This window comes from Anomaloglossus baeobatrachus, chromosome 6, assembly GCF_048569485.1.
Source record: "Anomaloglossus baeobatrachus isolate aAnoBae1 chromosome 6, aAnoBae1.hap1, whole genome shotgun sequence".
NCBI classification, from domain to species: domain Eukaryota; kingdom Metazoa; phylum Chordata; class Amphibia; order Anura; family Aromobatidae; genus Anomaloglossus; species Anomaloglossus baeobatrachus.
The window spans coordinates 331,275,002-331,298,204 of NC_134358.1; the positions used below are offsets into that span (position 1 = coordinate 331,275,002).

Genomic DNA, 23,203 nt, shown 5'->3' on the forward strand with positions numbered 1-23,203 from the left:
CCCCAACAAATATAAAAGTCCTCTTGGACCCCTCATACAGATGGTACGTGTTTCGAGGTCCTCGCTCTGAGGCTATGTGCGCACGTTGCGTACAGTTCACTGCAGAAATTTCTGCAGCAATCTGAAGAGCACATGTGTGCTTTAAATCGCTGCAGAAATGTCCGTAGTGAAGCCGATTCCATGCGCTCTGCCTGCAGCTCCTGCCATAGACAGAGCAGGAGCTGCCGGCAAAGCGCACGGAAGAAGTGACATGTCACTTCTTTTTACGCAGCGCTTCGGCAGTAGCCGAAGTGCTGCGCTCTAAAACGCCACGTGCGCACTGCCCCTGCACAATCTCCATAGACTGTGCAGGGGACGCAGGACGCATGCAGTTACGCTGCTCTCCATAGACTGTGCAGGGGACGCAGGACGCATGCAGTTACGCTGCGCTACACAGCGCAGCGTAACTGCATGTATTTACGCAACGTGCGCACATAGCCTTAGTATGAGTTTTATATTTTTAAAATAATAAACAGTCAAAATGCACTTAAAATGCATGTTCCAAATTATTATGCACAGCAGTTTTCAACCTTTTTATTTTGAAAAACAAAATGGTCACTTGTGAAATTATAAGCATTATCCGCTTATTACAAAATGAAATCAAACAGTTTTTTAAGTCAAAACTTAATTCTAGGTGATGTTACATTTGCACATAGGACCCCTTGTTTGAAAGAAGCTTCTGAACTCTTTCGTCCATTTGAATTTGTCAGTTTTTGGATGGTTTGTGCGTCAATTGTTTTGCATGTGGACAGAATACCCTCCCAGAGCTGTTGCTTAGACGTGAACTGCCTCCCACCATCATAGCCACTTCTTTTGATGATGCTCCAGAGGTTCTCAATGGGGTTGAGGTCAGGGGAAGATGGTGGCCACACCATAAGTTTGTACTCTTTTATGCCCATAGCAGCCAGAGATGCAGATGTGTTATTTGCAGCATGAGATGGTGCATTATCATGCATGAGAATGATCTTGCTGCGGAATGCATGGTTCTTCCTCCTGAGCCATGGCAGGAAGTCCTGCTTTAGAAACTCCACATAGATTATGGAGTTCATCTTTACTCCTTCTGGGATCCTAAAGGGGCCGACAATCTCTCTCCCCATGATTTCAGCCCAAAATATTACTCCACCACCTCCTTGTTGGTGCCTTAGCTGTGTTTTCATGGGGTGTCCATCAACCAGCCATCCTCCACTCCATCCATCTGGACCATCGAGCGTTGCACGGCACTCATCGGTGGACAAAACAGTTTGGAAGTCAGCCTTCATGTATCGTTTGATACTTGGAGATTAAAGGCTCTACCACACACAATATAGGTGCTTTGGGGGTAAAGAGTCATATAGTATAGTAAAGTAAACCCCAGCACTCAAATGAAGACAAAAGGGGAATATGCGTAAGTGAATTTATTGACTGACACACTGCAAAAGGAACCTAACCAGAGCAACAGCACCAACGAGAGCCTTTCTCAAGGTTGTTGCCTGAAAAGGTGTGAAGACAATAACAATAGTGAGTGCATTATGTACAGGTGATACACAGAATATATATACAAATAATACAAATATTCCTGAAGGAATATTGTGGATGGAACGTACATCACTGGTCAGAGTAAGGAAACACAGGTCTCGAAGGACAACCGGAGGTTTGGCAAATAGAGGTAAGGTTCCACACGTATTGCAGAGTGTGCTCTTAATCATATGGAAAAAGAATAATTAGTACAGGTAAAGTAACATATTTCGTACCATGGAAGGTAGTATTGGTCAAGTGACATAGGTAAATTGCTTGTACAAGCCAGAATAAACAGCCGAAGCTGGTATCTATACCAAGGAAAATGGAGAGAGAGAGAGGGAGGAAAGAGAGAGAGAGGGAGGAAAGAGAGAGAGAGAGGGAGGAAAGAGAGAGAGAGAAGCAGCAGCAGCTAAGGTGTTTTGAGGTTCTGCAGCAGCTGAAGTATAATATGCCACTCTGTAGCAGCTGAGATGTGTATTATGAGGTTCTGCAGACTATCTCATCATTCGACGTGAATTTGTGTTACATATTTTCCAACAATTTTTTTTGCACCATTGTAAACTGGTGTGAGCTCAAACTGGTTAATAGAGGGATATGCTGTAGTTCTTACATATATAACGTTTCCTGTCCTCCTTATGTGTATGTGGTACTGCACCTCAGTGTGCTCAGGTCAGTGGAGCTGAGAGGTAGCGACACATATAACCCGAGGACACTTTACTATGTAGAAAGTGGAGATTTTTTTTTTTTTTTTCTAATTTCTTACAATCCTCTTAACATTTGTATTTTGACCTTTTCGGTCCTGAGTACACGCAGCAGCTGCCGCTGGCTCATGGTGCATTGTCTGGTCTTCTCATCCTGTACATTTATCCACAGGATTTGTATAATAGTTGCTGATCCCACCAGTGGGGCCACGACCTGCGCTGCTCTCAGCCCAGAGACGGCAGAACTTTCATCCAAGTGAATACGAATTGATATCTCCATAAAGAGTGGCAGCGCCTCATTCTTCAGATACGTGCACGCCCCATTGGGTAGATCCGCATGTACCATCCATAATGTAATATCCAGGGATACAGCATAAATCTACGAGATCAGAAGATCCCTATAAGAACGAGCTCAGACGTGGTGAAATTAATGTGGATCTGAGGTGCAGATTCTCCAGCACAAATCGTTAGGAGTTTATTGTACAATTGATTTGAAAAGATCTTTTTTCTTAGGATATAAAATAAAATTGCTTGCGGTCCTCATTTGTTTCTTGGGAAACTGGATAAAAAAATCTGTAGGGTGGGGGCACCATTTAGGATAAGGACGGCCCTACTTATACTGCAAGACTAACAGCGTAAAAAGTAAAAGCGATTCTTCAAATGCTGTTGATTTTGTTCTTTCTTCATCTCAAAGATCACAGTATAGCTCAGCTCACATTTCCCCTGTGCTCTACGCTAAGTGTTCACACCAACGTTTGTGTTTAAATCTCTGCAATACGTCATTCAGACCAAACCCCTGAAAGAACATTCAATATGTGACAGATGGAGTCACCTTGGACTTTTTTGTAGGTAAAATGGTCCCAATAAAAGCTTCAACTCAATCCCCACAAAACAACGAAGTCTCCACTCAAGTCCGTCATCTGTAAATATAATCAGGGGGTTTTCACATTACTGGTTGCACATAGAAGGAAAGGACCCATAGACCTTTCCCAGGGCTAAGGGCTCATGCGCACGTTGCGTAATTGCATGCATTTACGCTGTGTTTTGCACTGCAGTGTAAATGCATGCGTTCTGCTTCCCCTGCACAATCTATGAAGATTGTGCATGAGACGTGCGCACAATGCTTTTATGAACGCAGCGATTTGGGTGCTAAAAGTTTGACCCAAATCCGTGCGTTCATAAAATGAGCATGTCAATTAATTTGTGCGCTTTGTATGCAGCTCCTACTCTGTCAATGGTGGGGGCAGCAGCCATAGCGCATGAAATCGGCTTTTGTTTCTACAAAAAAACTGCATTCATTATGCAGTGTTTCTGCAGCGATTTGAAGCGCACATGTGCTGTCAAATCCCTGCTGAAGAATCAGCAGTTACGTGCGCATGAGCCCTAAAAAACATACATCAAATTCTGAGCTCCCAAAGTTAAATGCATCCTTCTTTCCTTGTCTCCACAGTGTGCCTACACAACATTTAGTGTCCACTTGTTTTTCATTACTATAGTGATTAGAGCCTGCTTATTAGGGTACGCTCACACGAGCGTGAAAATCGGACGAGTGCAATGCGAGAAATTCTCGCATTGCACTCTGACCAATGTTAGGCAATGAGGTTGAGCTGTTGGTCAGCTTTTCTCGCATCCAGATTCTGGATGCGAGAAAAGCGGCAGCGTGCTGCGTTTTGCTGCTACCGCCGTATCTCTCGCACCCATTCAAGTGAATGGATGCGAGAGATACATCGGACTGCACTCTGATGTTATCCCAGTGCAGTGCGATCTACGCACAGGCTGACAGTGGAGAAGATGGGAGGATTAACCCCTCCCTCTCCTCCGCAGCGCCTGCACTCAGCTTCACAGCTGTGACCCGATCGCAAGATCGGGTTACAGTCGCATGACACCCGGCTCACGCTCGCAGCAGAGCCTGAGCCGGGGGACATTAGCATATCGCATCCGATGCTCTCGCATCGGATGCCATACGCTCGTGTGAGTCCAGCCTTAGGTTGCAGATCTCCATATATACCATGCAAGGGTACTACAATGTGCTGGGCATTACAATGGAAGATTTGCCATTTTCACTCCACAACAACCACTGCTGATTATTTCTGGAATACACCCATGGAGACACAATTGTCACTACACTTGTAGATAAATTCCCAAACACTTGTAATTTCAAAAATGTCACTTGTGGGGGATTCTTTTGTCCTGACACTTAAGGGCTCTGTATGTTTATGTATGTATGTGACATGTTCTCTGTTACAGACCCAGAGTGGCACTCCAAGAAACCATTATTTCCCATTTCACAACCTGTCAAAATTGCACCTCTCTGTGAGCGACCAAAACTGACATTTACTTTGTCTTCAAGTAAGGCCCAAGGTACCTGTGAAAGTCTTTAATCCTTGTTCTTCCGTTTCATTTTTTTTTTTTTTTATAGTGGTAGTATTGTGGACAATTTAATTTGTACTTGAAAATTCTTTCAGAACCAGGGCCCTCGTGCAACCATGATTCTGCAACCAAATTTGACCCAAGTACAAATATATTACAAGAAAAAGGTATGTGTTAGACTTGGAGAAAATATCGGATTGTACTTAGAAGTTAAGTGGTTACCTTTTAAGTTTCTCAGGTTTGGTTTTTTTTTTTCAGTGTGCTGGATTTATTTTTACTCCATGTTCACTTTTACAGTCATTGTTACCCTGTTTCCCTGAAAATAAGACCTACCCTTAAAGTAAACCCTAGTTGTTTTTCAATAACTGTCCAATCAGATAAAGTTAATGAATACAGCAGGAACTTGCATCAAAAAAAGCAGATGCCCCCAAAAAGAAAATGTCCGCCTCCCCCACCCAAAATAAAAAAAAATTAATAATCACACTCACCAGACCACAATCAATCACATTTGGCACGTGCCGATGATGGATGGGTTCTCACACAGAGAACTGCGTCGCTATCAGATCTTTTACCATTCCTGCTGCATTTCACTGTAGCTCACACAAACAGGTCCGGTACCAGTGTCACTCTGCATGAGTGATACTGCTTCCAATCACCAGGGGGAGCCAACCGCTGTAGAACGCAAGGGGACCTGACAGCGACTGACATTTGTATGTGAAAGCCCATTCAGTTGCCAACTCTAATTGTTTTGAGTCTGGTACGTATGATTCTTTTACGGAGTGTTCGCTTTCTTTTGGTGGTAAAGTTAGCAGTACACAGAAAATAATAAATTTTAAGCAGGTATTTTAGATTTTTGTAAATATGGTATGTACCCCTCACTATATGTCTGGTTGTGCACCATGAGAATAGCAGATCAGATAAGAAAATGTGCATCTGAACCAGTGATTGGATTTAGGGTCGTGACCTGCATTCCCGCGAGTCTTCTTCGCAGGAAACTGCAGCTGTCTCTCTCTTCTGTTCTCCCTGCGGATAACGCTTGCTTCTCTGCAACAAACAGTTGACTTGCTTGCAGCTCGGGAAGCCGCATCACATGTCATTTTACACTGTGAGCGCAGTACACGCACAGTGGGAATGCGATCTCTATAAATCTCATCCACTGTGCTTGTACTGTGCATCGCAGCGTTATGGACGCAGCTGAAATATGCTGCATCCAAAACGCTGTAAACACGGATTGTGGGCATGTACCCTAACAAAATGTTCTAGAATGTGATGACATAAATATATTTGAATATTTTTTTTTTTTTTGGTTCAATAGTAAATGTGGATTATTATTCATGTGAAAATATAAGACTCTGGTGCATCTTTTGGATCAAAAAAATATGACTCTTATTTTTGGTAAAACAATATTGTACCGCTCCTGATGAACCTGTTTAGGGGGCAACTCGTTGAGTGAGGCACATGTCATGTGGGTATCACTAGTGAATGTGTTATTGACAAATAATTCTCTGTCCAGCATTGATCTAGCGTACTGTTGTCATCTATTTCTATATTATGTGACCACAAATGCTTATCTGTATTCATTTAGCTTTCATTTCCTGTGTTCTGTAACTCCTTATTTCTGAGATGTACTGTTAATAGAGCTTTATCGAGGCTATGTGGTATGTTGATGGATAGGTTTCTATCTATGGCTTTGATCTACAGTGTGTTCCGAAATTATTCAGCTCCCTTGAATTTTTCAACCTTTTCCCACATTTCAGGCTTCAAAGATAAACAAACATAAAAATGTTAATGTTATGGTGAAGAATCAACAACAAGTGGGACACAATTGTGAAGTTGAATGAAATTTATTGCTTATTTTAAACTTTTTTTTTAAAAAAATAACTGAAAAGTGGCGCGTACAATTATTATTAGTCCCCTTTACTTTCAGTGCATGAAACTCACTCCAGAAGTTCATTGAGGATTTCTGAATGATCCAATTTTGTCCTAAATGACTGATGATGATAAATATAAGCCACCTGTGTGTAATCATGTCTCCGTATAAATGCACCTGCTCTGTGATAGTCTGTGTTCTGTTTAAAGCGCAGATTGCATCTAAAGACCAATGAACACAACAGGCAGGTCCGTGATACTGTTGTGGAGAAGTTTTTAAAGCCGGATTTTGTTGCAAAAAGATTTTCCAAAACTTTAAACATCCCAAGGAGCACTGTGCAAGCGATCATATTGAAATGTAAGAAGTACCACTGCAAATCTTACCAAGACCCAGCCGTCCATCCAAACTTTCATCTCAAACAAGAAGACTGATCAGAGATGCAGCCAGAGGCCCATGATCACTCTGGATAAACTGCAGAGTCCTACAGCTAAGGTGGGAGACTCTGCCCATAGGACAACAATCAGTCGTACACTGCACACATGGAAGAGTGGCAAGGAGAAAGCCATTTCTCAAAGATATCCATAAAAAGTGTTGTTTAAAGTTTGCCACAAGCCACCTGGGAGACACACCAAACGTGTTAAAAGGTGCTCTTGTCAGATGTAACCAAAATCAAAGTATTTGGGCGCAATGCCAAGTGATATGTTTGGCGTAAAAGCAACACAGCTCATCACCCTAAACACACCATCCCCACTGTCAAACATGGCGGTGACAGCATCATGGTTTGGGCCTGCTTTTCTTCAGCAGGGACAGGGAAGATGGTTAAAATTGATGGGAAGATGGATGGAGTCAAATACAGGACCATTCTTGAAGAAAACCTCTTGGAGTCTGCAAAAGACCAGAGACTGGGACGGAGATTTGTCTTCTAACAAGACAATGATCCCAAACATAAAGCAAAATCTACAGTGGAATGGTTCACAAACCTATCCAGGTGTTAGAATAGCCAAGTCAAAGTCCAGACCTGAATCCAATCGGTAATCTGTGGAAAGAGCTTAAAACTGCTGTTCACAAACGCTCTCCATCCAACCTCACTTAGCTCGAGCTGTTTGCAAAGGAAGAATGGGCAAGAATTTCAGTCTCTTGATGTGCAAAACTGATAGACACATACCCCAAGCGACTTGCAGCTGTAATCGCAGCAAAAGGTGGCGCTACAAAGTATTAACTTAAAGGGAATGATTAAATCAGCCATCAAGTGTCAGGAAAGATACAGGTTCAGCATGTGAGTCCGCATCAAAGAGTAACTGTCATTTTAATTTTTATTTCATAACGAACTAGTACCTATGAAAATAAGCAACTTTGTAATACAGGATATCACAAAAGTGAGTTCACCCTCATATTTATGTTAATATTACTTTTCATAGGACAACACTGAAAATATGACACTTTAATACAATATAAAGTAGTTGGTGTACAGTTTTATTTAAGTGTAAATTTGGTGTTCCCTCTAACTCAACACACAGCCATTAATGTTTAAACCACTGGCAACAAAAGTGAGCACACCTAAGGGGAAACAGCCAAATTGTTTCCTATTTCCCTCCCCGATGTCTGATTCATTAGTGTTTCAGGGTCTCAGGTGAGAAGGAGAAATGTGTGCTAAATTTGATATTGCTCGCACACTTTCTCGTACTCGTCACTGGGAATTCATGGCATCGCTTGGCAAAGAATTCTCCGAGGATCTGTAAAAAAAAAAAAAATGTTGCTGTACATAAAGATGGGACAGGCTATAAGGAGATTTCCAACACTCTGAAACTGAGCTGCAGCACGGTGGCCAAGATTACCAAGATTATGCAGCAGTTAAACAAGACAGGTTTCACTTAGAACAGTCCTCACCATGGAACACAAAAGTTGAGTGCATGTTGCTTAGTGTCATATCCAGAGGTTGTATTTTCAAACTAAATGTATGAGTGCTGCCAGCATAGCTGCAGAGGTTAAAGGCATGTGGGGTTAGCCTGTCAGTGCCTACACTGCACACTGTATCAAATTGGTCTGCATGGCTGTCATCCCAGAAGGAAGCCTCTTCTATAGATCATACACAAGAAATCATGCAAACAGTTTGCTGAAGACCGACAAACCAAGAACATGGATTACTGGAATCATGTCCTGTGGTCTGATGAGACCAAGATGACCTTTAGTTCAGATGGTGTCAAGTGTGTGTGGCAGCAACCAGGTGAGGAGTACAAAAATGTGTATTTTGCCAATAGTCAGTCATGATGGTGGGAGTGTCGTGGTTTGTGGCTGCATGAATGGTGCCAGCTATGAGGAGCTACAGTGCAATGAAGGAACCATAAATGCCATCATGTACTGTGACATACTGAAGCAAGCAAATCTTGATCTCCTCCCTTCGGAAATACTTTAGGGACAATTTGGCCATTATCACTTAGGGTATACTCACATTTGTTGCTAGTGCTTTTGCCATTAATGGCTGTGTTGAGTTATTTAGAGGGCACCAAATTTACACAGTTATACAAGCTGTACACTGACTACTTTACATTGTATCAAAGTGTCATATCTACAGTGTTGTCCCATGAAAAGGTATAATAAAATATTTGCAAAAATGTAAGGGATTTACTGACTTTTGTGATATACTGCATTTTATCAGGAAAATCTGCTTGTTTCTCATTCCAGACACATCCTTATTTTTCTAAATTGTCAATTCACATGAAAAATGTCTTTATTTCCCATTACTGATATGAGTTGGCAGCTGCTACTGCTAAGATTTTTTTGCAGCGCACAGGGAGAGAGGCGCTAAAGGCAGAGCTTCTTTCTCTTCCCCCTCCCTTCTACATAGAATCTTATAAGCAAGCACCAACCATCATCTCCTATCTCAGTAATGGGAAGGTCTGTGTTCACTGAAGACAGTTGTTTTTTTTTTCCTGTGAATTGAATATTTTTAAAATTAATGTTCAGTTGAGTAGGAGAAAGAAGCACACTAACCTGGTATATTTTCCAGAGTTGCTTATTTTCATATTCTGTATACTAGTGATTTTGTGAAATAAATATTAAAATGACGGTTAAACTGTGTGTGTGTGCAACGTGAAAAAATGTGGATAGGTTTGTAGGGTATGTGTACTTTTTCAAGGCACTGTAGGTTTGCATGTCGAGCATTGCTTTATAATACAAACACTGAAACCTGAATCTATACCCTTAATCAGCATAGGATTATTAATGCAAAGGCAATTTGCCCAAGGGGCAACTAGAGGTACCCGAACTAAAGATTGGTAAAACTTAACTTTTATTCCCAAATATAAATAGAACAGATCAATTTAAAATAGCGGCAAATAGAGCGGCGTAATACGTGTACCATGTCATGTATCTGGCCGCGGACCAGATACTATAAGCAAGTGGACAGACGTCCTACAATATTATCAGATTAGTATTGCCCTACTCGGCCTATTAAAAGCTAATGGCCTCCCCAACATGTTTCACCATGTCTGGCTTCACGAAGACGAAGTGGACGTCTGTCCACTTGCTTATAGTATCTGGTCCGTGGCCGGATACATGACTTCGTACACGTATTAGGGTGCTTTATTTGCCGCTATTTTAGATTGATCTGTTCTATTTTTTTTTTTTAGTAATAAAAGTTAAGTTTTATCAATCTTTAGTTAGGGTACCTCTAGTTGCCCCTTGGGCAAATTGTGTTTGCTTGATAAATATGCACACAGGCTCTGATTAATCAAAGCAATTATACCAGAATTCTTTCCTAAATTACTTTGAAAAATCACTACATTTTTGTGCATTGTGTAGTTGTGCAAAATGTTTAACTACTTTTTGGAGTTTTCACTCCACCAATGAGTTCAGGTAAGGCAGAGCTGTGGTGTTCTTTACTCCAGAAGTCTTACTCCAGTAACTGACAGGAGTAATATTTATGGTGTGGTGCGCAGAGGCACAAATCACTTGTAAGATACGCCTGATTTATGAAGAGGTGTGAGCGAGTCTTAATAAATTAGGAGCATCTAAAGGGTACTTTACACGCTGCGACATCGCTAACTATATATCGTCGGGGTCACGTCGTTAGTGACATCCGGTGCCGTTAGCGACATCGCAGTGTGTGACACAAAGGAGCGACTATCAACGATCGCAAAACCGTCAAAAATCGTTGACACGTCTCTCCTTTTCATAATGTCGTTGGTGGTGCATGCCGCTGGTTGTTCGTCGTTCCTGCGGCGTCACGCATCGTTATGTGTAACACCGCAGGAACGACGAACATCTCCTTACCTGCGTCCACCGGCAATGAGGAAGGAAGAAGGTGGGCGGCATGTTCCGGCATCTCAGCTCCGCCCCTCCTCTGCTATTGGGCGGCTGCTTAGTGACGCCACAGTGACGTCGCTATGACGCCGATCGCACCTCCCCCTTGAAGGAGGGATTGTTAGGCTGTCACAGCGACGTCGCTGAAAAGGTATGCTCGTGTGACGCTGCCGTAGCGATAATGTTTGCTACGGCAGCGATCACCAAATGTCGCACGAACGACGGGGCGGGTGCTATTACTAGCTATGTTGCAGCGTGTAAAGCACCCTTAACACTCACCTCATCAAGACTGAGTAAACAACGCTGCTCCTGATGAATCGAGGCCACAGACTGAGAAAGTCCGTCTGAATTGATGAGACTTTCCCAGTTGATGGTGAGGCACTAGCAAGGAAAGATTTCACAAAAGTGACTCTTGCAACTACAGAATTGATAGTGTTGCTTATAATTGCTGGATTAGAAACACAATTAACTCATTTTGTCCTTTTTTATGTTGTAATGGGTCAGTACATCAAAAATATAAGATCACTTGTGAACATCTTGTGGAATTTCTGGCAACTACATGTTTTGCTTTTTCTATTGTTAGAAATGATTCCCAATTATCAGGTTTCATTGTGCTTTTATTTTGTTCTGTTTTTTTTTTGTTTTCATATCCAGATCCCCAGGTAAAGCTAGTACCTAATTGGTTAAAACGCAGATATGCCCCTTCTGCCGCGCCACGAAAAGCTGCACCACCACACGTGCCATCAACAGCTGCACCACCACGCGTGCCATCAACAGCTGCACCACCACGCGTGCCATCAACAGCTGCACCACCACGCGTGCCATCAACAGCTGCACCACCACGCGTGCCATCAACAGCTGCACCACCACGCGTGCAATCAACAGCTGCACCACCACGCGTTCCACCAACAGCCGCACCACCACGCGTGCCAACAGCTGTACCACCACTCTTCCCTGTAGCAAACCATGACATAATGAAAACCTTCTTTGAAAGCATCAAGAACATGGAAGTTTCTGAAGTAGTTACAACATTGAATAAAATAACTGCCACAAATCCTGCTTTCAGAGGTAATATCTTCTTGCCTATTTCTATGAATGCTGGATTATTAACCCTAAGAATAAAACTTAAAAGCCTAAATGCCTTCAGGCATGAAAGCAAGTTTCTGGTCCAGAGACAGAATGTGATAAGGTGTATGCAGTAATGATGTTCCCTGGTGCCATTTTTTTGTGCCTTACTACTGATCTCCCCTCGCATATCAATTTTGTCCCTGGATTGGTGGGTTGCTTTAATAACCAAACAATCTTTTCTTTGTCGCTCCATTGGGAGACCCAGACAATTGGGTGTATAGCTTATGCCTCCGGAGGCCACACAAAGTATTACACTTAAAAGTGTAAAGCCCCTCCCCTCTGCCTATACACCCTCCCGTGCATCACGGGCACCTCAGTTTTTATGCTTTGTGCGAAGGAGGCAGACATCCACGCATAGCTCCACAGCTTAGTCAGCAGCAGCTGCTGACTAGGTCGGATGGAAGAAAAGAGGGCCCATAACAGGGCCCCCAGCATGCTCCCTTCTCACCCCACTGTGTCGGCGGTGCTGTTAAGGTTGAGGTACCCATTGCGGGTACACAGGCAGGAGCCACATGCTGTTTTCCTTCCCCATCCCTTAATGGGCTCTGGGTGAAGTGGGATCCTAATCGGTCTCCAGGCACAGGGACCGTGCTCCCTCCGCAGCCCCTGGGAATCTGCTGGATAGGAGCCGGGTATCGTCAGGGACAAGGCCCTGCTACTGTGAGGTACTCTGTGTCCCCGTGGGGACAGCGCATGGAGCGCTGGTGCCATACACATTGCAGCACTGCTGGGTGTGTTAGTGCGCCGGGGACTACCGCGCATGGAGCGCTTGTGCCATACACATTGCAGCACTGCTGGGTGTGTTAGTGCGCCGGGGACTACCGCGCGGCCGCTCTTATTGCCGGCCGCGCTTATAACTTTAGTCCCCGGCTTCTGCGGCCTAGTGTCGCATATTCCCGCCCACAGGCCTGCCAGTCAGGGGAAGGGCGGGACGCTGCACAGATCGTCAGCGCCGAGGGCTGGAGCATACATTAGTATCCTCCTCCCCCCTCACTCAGTTCACTGGGGCACTAGATTCCCGCACTTTTCTTGGGCACGCCCACGGTCCCCTCCTCCCCACAGAACGCCGGCAGCCATTCCTGTCAGCGATTCAGACGCTGGAGAGGAGAGACAACACAGGGAGACCCAGGCAGGGAATCTGGTGATCACACAACCGCTCTGAGCGGTCGGTAAGCAGCACCTGAGGTGCTGGCCCCACTGAGTGCCGAAGTGTGTGTGTATATATATATATATATATAGGCTTATAGGCTATACTTTTGCACTGTACGGTCGCTCTGTTGTTTTTTGGCTATATACCCTCCTGGATTGTTCTCAGAGGAGACAACAGCATGTCGTCCGCAAAAAGCAAGGGTGCCAAAGCACAGGCGTACTTTGCAACCTGTACCTCATGTGCAGCTATACTACCGGCAGGTTCCACTGACCCTCATTGTATGCAATGCTCGGCCCCTGTGGCACTTACTCAGCCGGAGCCTCTGCTACAGGTGGCCCAGGTGGAACCACCTGCTACCACTGTCCAGGTGACAGGGACGGAGTTTGCAGCTTTTGCTGACAAACTGTCTGAGAGTATGGATAAATGGTCTGCTAAAATACTAGAAGCCCTACAGTCCAGACCGGTGACTCAGGCCCCGGGCACTGTTCAATCTTTGTCCCCTGGTCCCCCTCAATTGGAACAGCAAAGTGCCCCTGGGATGACCCATAGGTCACAGGGTGTGGTCCCTGACATGGACCGCAGTCCCAGACCGCCTAAGCGGGCTTGCTGGGAAATTCCCTCCACCTCATCACACTGTTCAGGGTCTCAGCAGGAAGACTCTCTGGAGGATGAAGCGGAGGTAACAGATCAGGATTCTGATCCTGAAGCCGCTCTCAACCTAGATACACCTGAAGGTGACGCCGTAGTGAATGACCTTATAGCAACCATCAATCAGGTGTTGGATATTTCTCCCCCAGCTCCTACAATTGAGGAGTCAGCTTCTCAGGAGAAATTCCGTTTTAGGTTTCCCAAGCGTACACTGAATACGTTTCTGGATCACTCTGACTTCAGAGAGGCAGTCCAGAAAAACCGAGACTGTCCAGACAAGCGTTTTTCCAAGCGCCTTAAGGATACACGTTATCCTTTCCCCCCTGATGTTGTCAAGGGCTGGACTCAGTGTCCTAAGGTGGACCCTCCAATCTCCAGACTGGCGGCCAGATCCATAGTGGCAGTGGAAGATGGGGCTTCACTCAAAGATGCCACTGACAGACAGATGGAACTATGGTTGAAATCCATCTATGAAGCTATCGGCGCGTCGTTTGCTCCAGCATTCGCAGCCGTATGGGCACTCCAAGCTATCTCAGCTTGTCAGGCGCAGATTAATGCAGTAACACGTACATCTGCCCCGCAGGTGGTGTCCTTAACCACTCAGGCGTCGGCGTTTGCGTCCTACGCCATTAATGCTATCCTGGACTCTGCGAGCCGTACGGCGGTAGCATCCGCCAATTCGGTGGTAGTCCGCAGGGCCATGTGGCTACGTGAATGGAAGGCAGACTCTGCTTCCAAAAAGTTCTTAACCGGTTTGCCATTGTCTGGCGACCGCTTGTTTGGTGAGCGATTGGATGAAATCATTAAACAATCCAAGGGAAAGGACTCATCCTTACCCCAGTCCAAACCAAACAGACCTCAACCACGGAAGGTACAATCGAGGTTTCGGTCCTTTCGGACCGCGGGCAGGTCTCAATTCTCCTCGTCCAAAAGGCCTCAGAAAGATCAGAGGAACTCCGATTCATGGCGGTCTAAGTCACGTCCTAAAAAGACCGCCGGAGGAGCCGCTCCCAAAGCGGCCTCCTCATGACTTTCGGCCTCCTCAAACCGCATCCTCGGTCGGTGGCAGGCTCTCCCGCTTTTGCGACGCCTGGCTGCCACAGGTAAAAGACCGATGGGTGAGAGACATTCTCTCTCAAGGTTACAGGATAGAGTTCAGCTCTCGTCCTTCGACTCGTTTCTTCAGAACATCTCCGCCCCCCGAAAGAGCCGATGCTCTTCTGCAGGCGGTGTGCACTCTGAAGGCGGAAGGAGTGGTAATCCCTGTTCCTCTTCAGCAACGGGGTCACGGTTTTTACTCCAACCTGTTCGTGGTGCCAAAAAAGGACGGATCCTTCCGTCCTGTTCTGGACCTAAAACTGCTCAACAAGCATGTGAAAACCAGGCGGTTCCGGATGGAATCGCTCCGCTCCGTCATCGCCTCAATGTCCCAAGGAGATTTCCTAGCATCAATCGACATCAAAGATGCTTATCTCCACGTACCGATTGCACCAGAGCATCAGCGCTTCCTGTGTTTCGCCATAGGGGAGGAACACCTTCAGTTCGTGGCACTGCCCTTTGGCCTGGCGACAGCCCCACGGGTTTTCACCAAGGTTATGGCAACAGTGGTGGCAATCCTACACTCTCAGGGACACTCGGTGATCCCTTACTTAGACGATCTACTTGTCAAGGCACCCTCTCAAGGGGCATGCCAACACAGCCTGAACATTGCTCTGGAGACTCTCCAGAGTTTCGGGTGTATCATCAACTTTCCAAAGTCAAATTTGACACCGGCCCAATCACTGACATATCTTGGCATGGAGTTTCATACTCTCTCAGCGATAGTGAAGCTTCCGCTGAACAAACAGCGTTCACTACAGACAGGGGTGCAATCTCTCCTTCAAGGCCAGTCACACCCCCTGAGGCGCCTCATGCACTTCCTAGGGAAGATGGTAGCAGCAATGGAGGCAGTTCCTTTTGCGCAGTTTCATCTCCGCCCACTTCAATGGGACATTCTCCGCAAATGGGACAGGAAGTCGACGTCCCTCGACAGGAACGTCTCCCTTTCTCGGGCAGCCAAGGCTTCCCTTCAGTGGTGGCTTCTCCCCACTTCTCTGTCGAAGGGGAAATCCTTCCTGCCCCCATCCTGGGCGGTGGTCACGACGGACGCGAGCCTGTCAGGGTGGGGAGCGGTCTTTTTCCACCACAGGGCTCAGGGTACTTGGACTCAGAGTCCTCCCTTCAGATCAATGTTCTGGAGATAAGGGCAGTATATCTTGCCCTAAAGGCGTTCCAGCCGTGGCTGGAAGGCAAACAGATCCGAATTCAGTCGGACAACTCCACAGCGGTGGCATACATCAACCACCAAGGCGGGACACGCAGTCGGCAAGCCTTCCAGGAAGTCCGGCAGATTCTGCTATGGGTGGAAGCCACAGCCTCCACCATATCCGCAGTTCACATCCCGGGCGTAGAAAACTGGGAAGCAGACTTTCTCAGTCGCCAGGGCATGGACGCAGGGGAATGGTCACTTCACCCGGACGTGTTTCAGGAGATCTGTTGCCGCTGGGGGATGCCGGACGTCGACCTAATGGCGTCCCGGCACAACAACAAGGTCCCGACATTCATGGCACGGTCTCAAGATCACAGAGCTTTGGCGGCAGACGCCTTAGTTCAGGATTGGTCGCAGTTTCAACTCCCTTATGTGTTCCCTCCTCTGGCACTGTTGCCCAGAGTGTTACGCAAAATCAGGTCCGACTGCCGCCGCGCCATCCTCGTCGCTCCAGACTGGCCGAGGAGGTCGTGGTACCCGGATCTGTGGCATCTCACGGTGGGGTCAACCGTGGGCACTACCAGACCGACCAGACTTGCTGTCTCAAGGGCCATTTTTCCATCTGAATTCTGCGGCCCTCAACCTGACTGTGTGGCCATTGAGTCCTGGATCCTAGCGTCTTCAGGGTTATCTCATGAGGTCATTGCCACTGAGACAGGCTAGGAAACCAACGTCCGCCAAGATCTACCACAGGACGTGGAGGATATTCTTATCTTGGTGCTCTGATCAGGGTTTTTCTCCCTGGCCATTTGCCTTGCCCACTTTTCTTTCCTTCCTTCAATCCGGATTGGAAAAAGGTTTGTCGCTCAGCTCCCTTAAGGGACAAGTCTCAGCGCTCTGTTTTTTTCCAGAAGCGCCTAGCCAGACTTCCACAGGTACGCACGTTCCTGCAGGGGGTTTGTCACATAGTCCCTCCTTACAAGCGGCCGTTAGAACCCTGGGATCTGAACAGGGTGCTGATGGCTCTTCAGAAGCCACCTTTCGAGCCAATGAAGGATATTTCTCTTTCACGCCTTTCGCAGAAAGTGGTCTTCCTAGTAGCAGTCACGTCACTTCGGAGAGTGTCTGAGCTAGCAGCGCTGTTATGCAAAGCCCCTTTCCTGGTGTTTCACCAGGACAAGGTGGTTCTGCGTCCGGTTCCGGATTTTCTCCCTAAGGTGGTATCCCCCTTTCATCTCAATCAGGATATCTCCTTACCCTCTTTTTGTACTCATCCAGTTCACCAATGTGAAAAGGATTTGCACTTGTTAGATCTGGTGAGAGCACTCAGACTCTACATTTCTCGTACGGCGCCCCTGCGCCGCTCGGATGCACTCTTTGTCCTTGTCGCTGGCCAGCGTAAAGGGTCACAGGCTTCCAAATCAACCCTGGCTCGGTGGATCAAGGAACCAATTCTCGAAGCTTACCGTTCTGCTGGGCTTCCGGTTCCCTCAGGGCTGAAGGCCCATTCTACCAGAGCCGTGGGAGCGTCCTGGGCATTGCGGCACCAGGCTACGGCTCAGCAGGTGTGTCAGGCAGCTACCTGGTCGAGCCTGCACACTTTCACGAAACACTATCAGGTGCATACCTATGCTTCGGCAGATGCCAGCCTAGGTAGGCGAGTCCTTCAGGCGGCAGTTGCCCACCTGTAGGACGGAGCCGTTTATGGCTCTATTATGAGGTATTATTTACCCACCCAGGGACTGCTTTTGGACGTCCCAATTGTCTGGGTCTCCCAATGGAGCGACAAAGAAGGGAATTTTGTTTACTTACCGTAAATTCCTTTTCTTCTAGCTCCAATTGGGAGACCCAGCACCCACCCCTGTTCCCTTCGGGCTGTTGTTCTTTGTGTACACATGTTGTTCATGTTGAATGGTTTCAGTTCTCCGATATTCCTTCGGATTGAATTTACTTTAAACCAGATTATAATTTTTTCCTCCTTCTTGCTTTTGCACCAAAACTGAGGAGCCCGTGATGCACGGGGGGTGTATAGGCAGAAGGGGAGGGGCTTTACACTTTTAGTGTAATACTTTGTGTGGCCTCCGGAGGCATAAGCTATACACCCAATTGTCTGGGTCTCCCAATTGGAGCTAGAAGAAAAGGAATTTACGGTAAGTAAACAAAATTCCCTTATTTTATCCAAAACTGCCACTTATCTATCTATTTAACTAAAGGGAACCCATCAGCTTCAGCTTAATTTTATGATGTCAGCAGACATTTTGATGGATGTCAGTGTTCCAAAATTCAAACCATGTCTCTTTGATGCGGGTCTGTTAAAGGGGTTATCCGGCTTCTTTGACAATTACATTTTATTTTTTATTTCCCTATTGGGCTACATTGGGGCAGGTAAGTAGATAGACCACTTACCTGCCCTGCTGTCAGCCCCTCTCCCCCGGCTCAGAGCGGTCATGTGACCGCTCCTGCCACGATTTTGCAGCTTCCGGTCATTTCATGTCAACATGGGCAGGGCCATGTTGACATGCAAATGTGGAAACAGCATGTCGCCTCCCTGCTGGGCTGTACAGTGCGAGGAGTCACCGCCCCCTTCCCTGCACCCTCCCACACATTCCCCCGTACCTCTTTTACTCTCCAGTAACCTCCCCCTGCACTGCTGTGGGGTCCGTGACCTGGGGGCGGGGCCTGGCGGCGGCTGCCGTGGTGTCAGCTCCGGCACCGGGCCCCCTGCTCAGGATCACACATTTAAACATACCGGCATCACTGTCCCTCCCGCTGTCTGTGCTCTCTTCAGCACAGCGGTGACGTCACTACTGTGCTGATATGTCCAGAGCACAGACAGCGCGTGAACGTGCAGGAGCGGCGGGGACCGAGGAAGGGTGAGTATGTATTCCACATGTGTTCCCGATGGGGATGGGGGGGGGGTTGCAGAGCCATGTGTGTGCGTGTGCAGAGCCATGTGTGTGCGTGTGCAGAGCCATGTGTGTGCGTGTGCAGAGCCATGTGTGTGCGTGTGCAGAGCCATGTGTGTGCGTGTGCAGAGCCATGTGTGTGCGTGTGCAGAGCCATGTGTGTGCGTGTGCAGAGCCATGTGTGTGCGTGTGCAGAGCCATGTGTGTGCGTGTGCAGAGCCATGTGTGTGCGTGTGCAGAGCCATGTGTGTGCGTGTGCAGAGCCATGTGTGTGCGTGTGCAGAGCCATGTGTGTGCGTGTGCAGAGCCATGTGTGTGCGGGTGCAGAGCCATGTGTGTGCGGGTGCAGAGCCATGTGTGTGCGTGTGCAGAGCCATGTGTGTGCGTGTGCAGAGCCATGTGTGTGCGGGTGCAGAGCCATGTGTGTGCGGGTGCAGAGCCCTGTGTGTGCGGGTGCAGAGCCCTGTGTGTGCGGGTGCAGAGCCCGATGTGGGACTGTTATTTGCAATGCTATAGTGATAACAGGTCAGGTGCTGGGGAAGAATACTGACTGGGAATGTGTGTGCAGGGGGCGGGCAGGGGGCGAGACTGGACACTGGGGTGGGTGGTGACAGCTCTGACTGAGGTTCAGCACAGGAAGTGGTCATGTTTGCTGGATCTGAATGTAAACAAGGTGCTGTAGAGAATAAAGGGATAATTCAAGAGGAACAAAAGTTAGAAAACAAAAAATAACAATGTAGGTGTGATTTTTATGACAATACAGCACAGATAAACTCAATTTTTTGTTAAGCTAATGTCGGACAACTCCTTTAACTCCTGACCATCTATATGGCCCCCCAAACACATTAGACTGATGGCCGAAATGTATGTATATCCACAGGTTCAGCTGATGCAAGTCTAATGAGTATTGGTGAGGGGGGGGGGGTTAGGGTTCCACTCTGTCTAGTGCAATTAGAAAGATGCAGCCTTGGTTAACAAAGATACAAACATTTCTCTACATTTAATGATAGTATACACTGCCATCCACTAACAGTAATTCTAAGGGGTGCTTCACACACAGCGAGATCGCTACTGAGATCGCTGCTGAGTCACGTTTTTTGTGACCTCATTAGCGATCTCGCTGTGTGTGACACTGAGCAGCGATCTGGCCCCTGCTGTGAGATCGCTGCTCGTTACACACAGCCTGGGTCGTTTTTTTATTGTTGCTCTCCCGCTGATAAGCACACATCGCTGTGTGTGACAGCGAGAGAGCAACAATCCTGAATGTGCAGGGAGCAGGAGCCGGCGTCTGACAGCCTGCGGTAAGCTGTAACCAGGGTAAACATCGGGCAACCAAGGTGGTTACCCAATATTTACCTTCGTTACCAGCCTCCGCAGCTCTCACGCTGCCAGTGCTGGCTCCTGCTCCCTGCACACGCTAAGCTAAGAGGTGTGCGCTGGTAACTAAGGTAAACATCGGGTAACCATACCCGATGTTTACCTTAGTTACCAGTGTCCGCAGCTTCCAGACGCCGACTCTGTGCAAGCGCAGCGTCGCCTGCACGTCGCTGCTGGCTGGGGGCTGGTCACTGGTCGCTGGTGAGATCTGCCTGTTTGACAGCTCACCAGCGACCATGTAGCGACGCAGCAGCGATCCTGACCAGGTCAGATCGCTGGTGGGATCGCTGCTGCGTCGCTAAAGTGTGACGGTACCCTAAGCCCTCAATCTCGCAAAGAAAAATGAAGGTTCTCACACTTGTTCTAATGTTAAAATGTACCCATCTGGGCCACATTCCAAACATCTTCCCTCTAATTCTGCATAAATAAGATTAATTTGACCAATTACCTAAGAATGAAAAGTAGATTAGAAAACAAAATGTTTAAAGTCATCTTTCAGCCCATTTGTCATCAGTCAAAAAAACAGCATTTTTTTATATAAAACTAGTAAGCTTTAATTTGTTGTGAACCAGTGATAATACTGCACAGTTCAGTGTAGCACAAAACCATACAATTTGATACTTTTTTTTTTTTTGTGCAGACCGTTTGAACCAGTTGACTGCAAGTGCACGGGGCTGGGAGGCTCGTTTTCCCCAACCTGCGCCTCCCTTGCTGCTTAAATTGACAATGGATACAGAGAATTTGATGTGTGATGTAACCTCTGGCAGTACTGAAATGTCGCACTTGTGCAAGATTGAGACGGGCACAGGTGACCTTACACATCAGAGCTTCTGTCTCTGCTGCCAAACAGGCGGAAGGGGGGGGAGGAACTGCAAAGGGTGAGGTATGCATAAGACGAGATATGGATTGCATGTGCACAGATGTGCACCATCTCTTCTCCCCCTCCTCCCCAAGCCAAAGAGCATTTGCAGTGTAATTTGCATCAAGACATAAGGGATCATTTAATAATGGCTTAAAGAGGTTGTCCTGGCTAAAATAGAAAGTCTGGAGTCCCTGTGACTGTAGACTAGTTCTTGCGAAGTGACTGCAGACTTGTCATTTTAGAACAGACAACCACTTAAATGTTTATGATCCTAAAATGCACTTTAAGCCTTTTAGGTAAACTTAATGTGACCTTCTCTAAACTTTTGATGCACATGTCCAACTATTTAATGTTTCAGTACTTTTTTTGCACAACTTGTTGTTCTCTAACAAGGAGCTTAATGGCAAAATCCACAACAGCTATCTGGTCCATGAATTGCCCAATAAACTTCGGGTTGAATTAGAATTGGTATATAAACAGTCTTTTTCATCATGAGGTTCACATCTTGACAACACCTAACAATTGATTAAAAGTACCTCGCCATTATGATGCTTCAAGCAGGATGTTCTCCCACAGAAGTGGCCACTGAGCTTAGAGTGTCAGTGTCATTAGAAGGCACATTTAAGGGAGGTGAGAGGCACCAAAGTATTATTTCATACCACTCAAAACTTTTTATATTGGCATGGACTGCGTGCTATACAACCTGCAAGGTTACTTGACCCCACCACCAAGCACAGGTGTCATTATTTTGCATGGGCCAGTGAGCATCTATGCTGGATGAGGGACAAGTTTGCCTCAGTGGTGTTAACTAATGAAAGTCGGTAGACGCTGAACAGAAATTCTTGCCACCAACGATGTTAGAGATGTCAAGAAGAGCGCTATGTATCAGCCACTGTTGTCACCAGATAAGACTTTGTGGTGCTACAGTGTGGGTAGGGGTGTCTGGTCAATACAGAACTGCCCGAAACTTTGTGAATGGTACAGTGACAAGCTCCTACTACTTGAATAACATAATTAATACAGTCATTGTGCCTCTGGATGAACAACATAGGTCTAATTTCATCTTCATGGAGAACAATGCTCCATCTCATCAAGGTTGCTTTTATTAGGGAAGGGCTGCTGGAGACTGGGGTACCCAAAATGGAGTGGCCTGTACTTTCTCCAAACCTAAATCCCATAAAACACCTATGGCATTAACTGAGTTGCCGTGTAGAGGCTCATAACTCTGTATCCCAGCACTTCAATGACCTGAGGGCTGCACCTCAAGAAGAGTGGGATGCTATGCCTCAGCAGACAATAACTCCACTTGTGAACAGCATGAGATGTCATTGTCATGCTGTAATTGATGCTGCAGGCCACATGACAAGTTATTTGAGACATTAACATTTCTTTTTGGGGTATACCCACCACTGTTGTCTTTTGTTTCCATAAATTGTTTGAGATGAGAAAATTACTTTCTTGAAAAAAAATATCACAGTAATGTGAACTTTTTTACATTTTCCATAAATTTCACCCGAAAATTAAATATCCCTAACTTTCTTCATCGTTCCTTATGGGAGACCCAGACCATGGGTGTATAGCTTCTGCCTCCGGAGGACACACAAAGTACTACACTAAAAAGTGTAGCTCCTCCCTCCGAGCATATACACCCCCTGGATGACCAAATCTAGCCAGTTCAATGCTTTGTGTTCAGGAGGATCACACATGCATTTTCATCTGATTTTTGATTTTAAAGAGTTGGAAGAAAAGCGGGTCCAAGCTGGACCCCCGGCATGTCCCTTCTCACCCCACTGTGTCGGCGGTGCTGTTAAGGTTGATTTCAAGGCTGGAGCCTTTACATGCCGCGCTCCTTCACCATCCCTCGGGCTCTGGCTTGAAGTGGGAGCCAGCACGGTTCTCACTGCTTTGCAGGAGACCGGTCTCCATCCGCAGCCCTCTCAGGACCCTGCCGGACGGAGCACTCATCCCTCAGGGACCTGGCCCTGTGTCTCTCAAGCTAAGTATTGAGACGTTATTGTCAGGGGGTCCCTTGCATTTTTTATTGTTGGGGAGAGTGTGGTAGTTATTTTGGTGACATTTCCGGCCGGTTCTCTGGGTTTCCCCTG

General features: G+C 46.7%; 1 protein-coding gene across 1 annotated transcript in view; it reads left to right on the forward strand.

The window, feature by feature from the left end:
- LOC142244335 (uncharacterized) overlaps positions 1–23,203 on the forward strand; it is a 190,460-nt gene that overhangs the window by 151,656 nt on the left and 15,601 nt on the right. Inside the window, exons 15-17 of the mRNA XM_075316541.1 lie at positions 4,485–4,598; positions 4,703–4,774; positions 11,434–11,847. Coding sequence (XP_075172656.1) covers positions 4,485–4,598; positions 4,703–4,774; positions 11,434–11,847 — 600 coding nt within the window. The remainder of the gene's footprint in view (positions 1–4,484; positions 4,599–4,702; positions 4,775–11,433; positions 11,848–23,203) is intronic.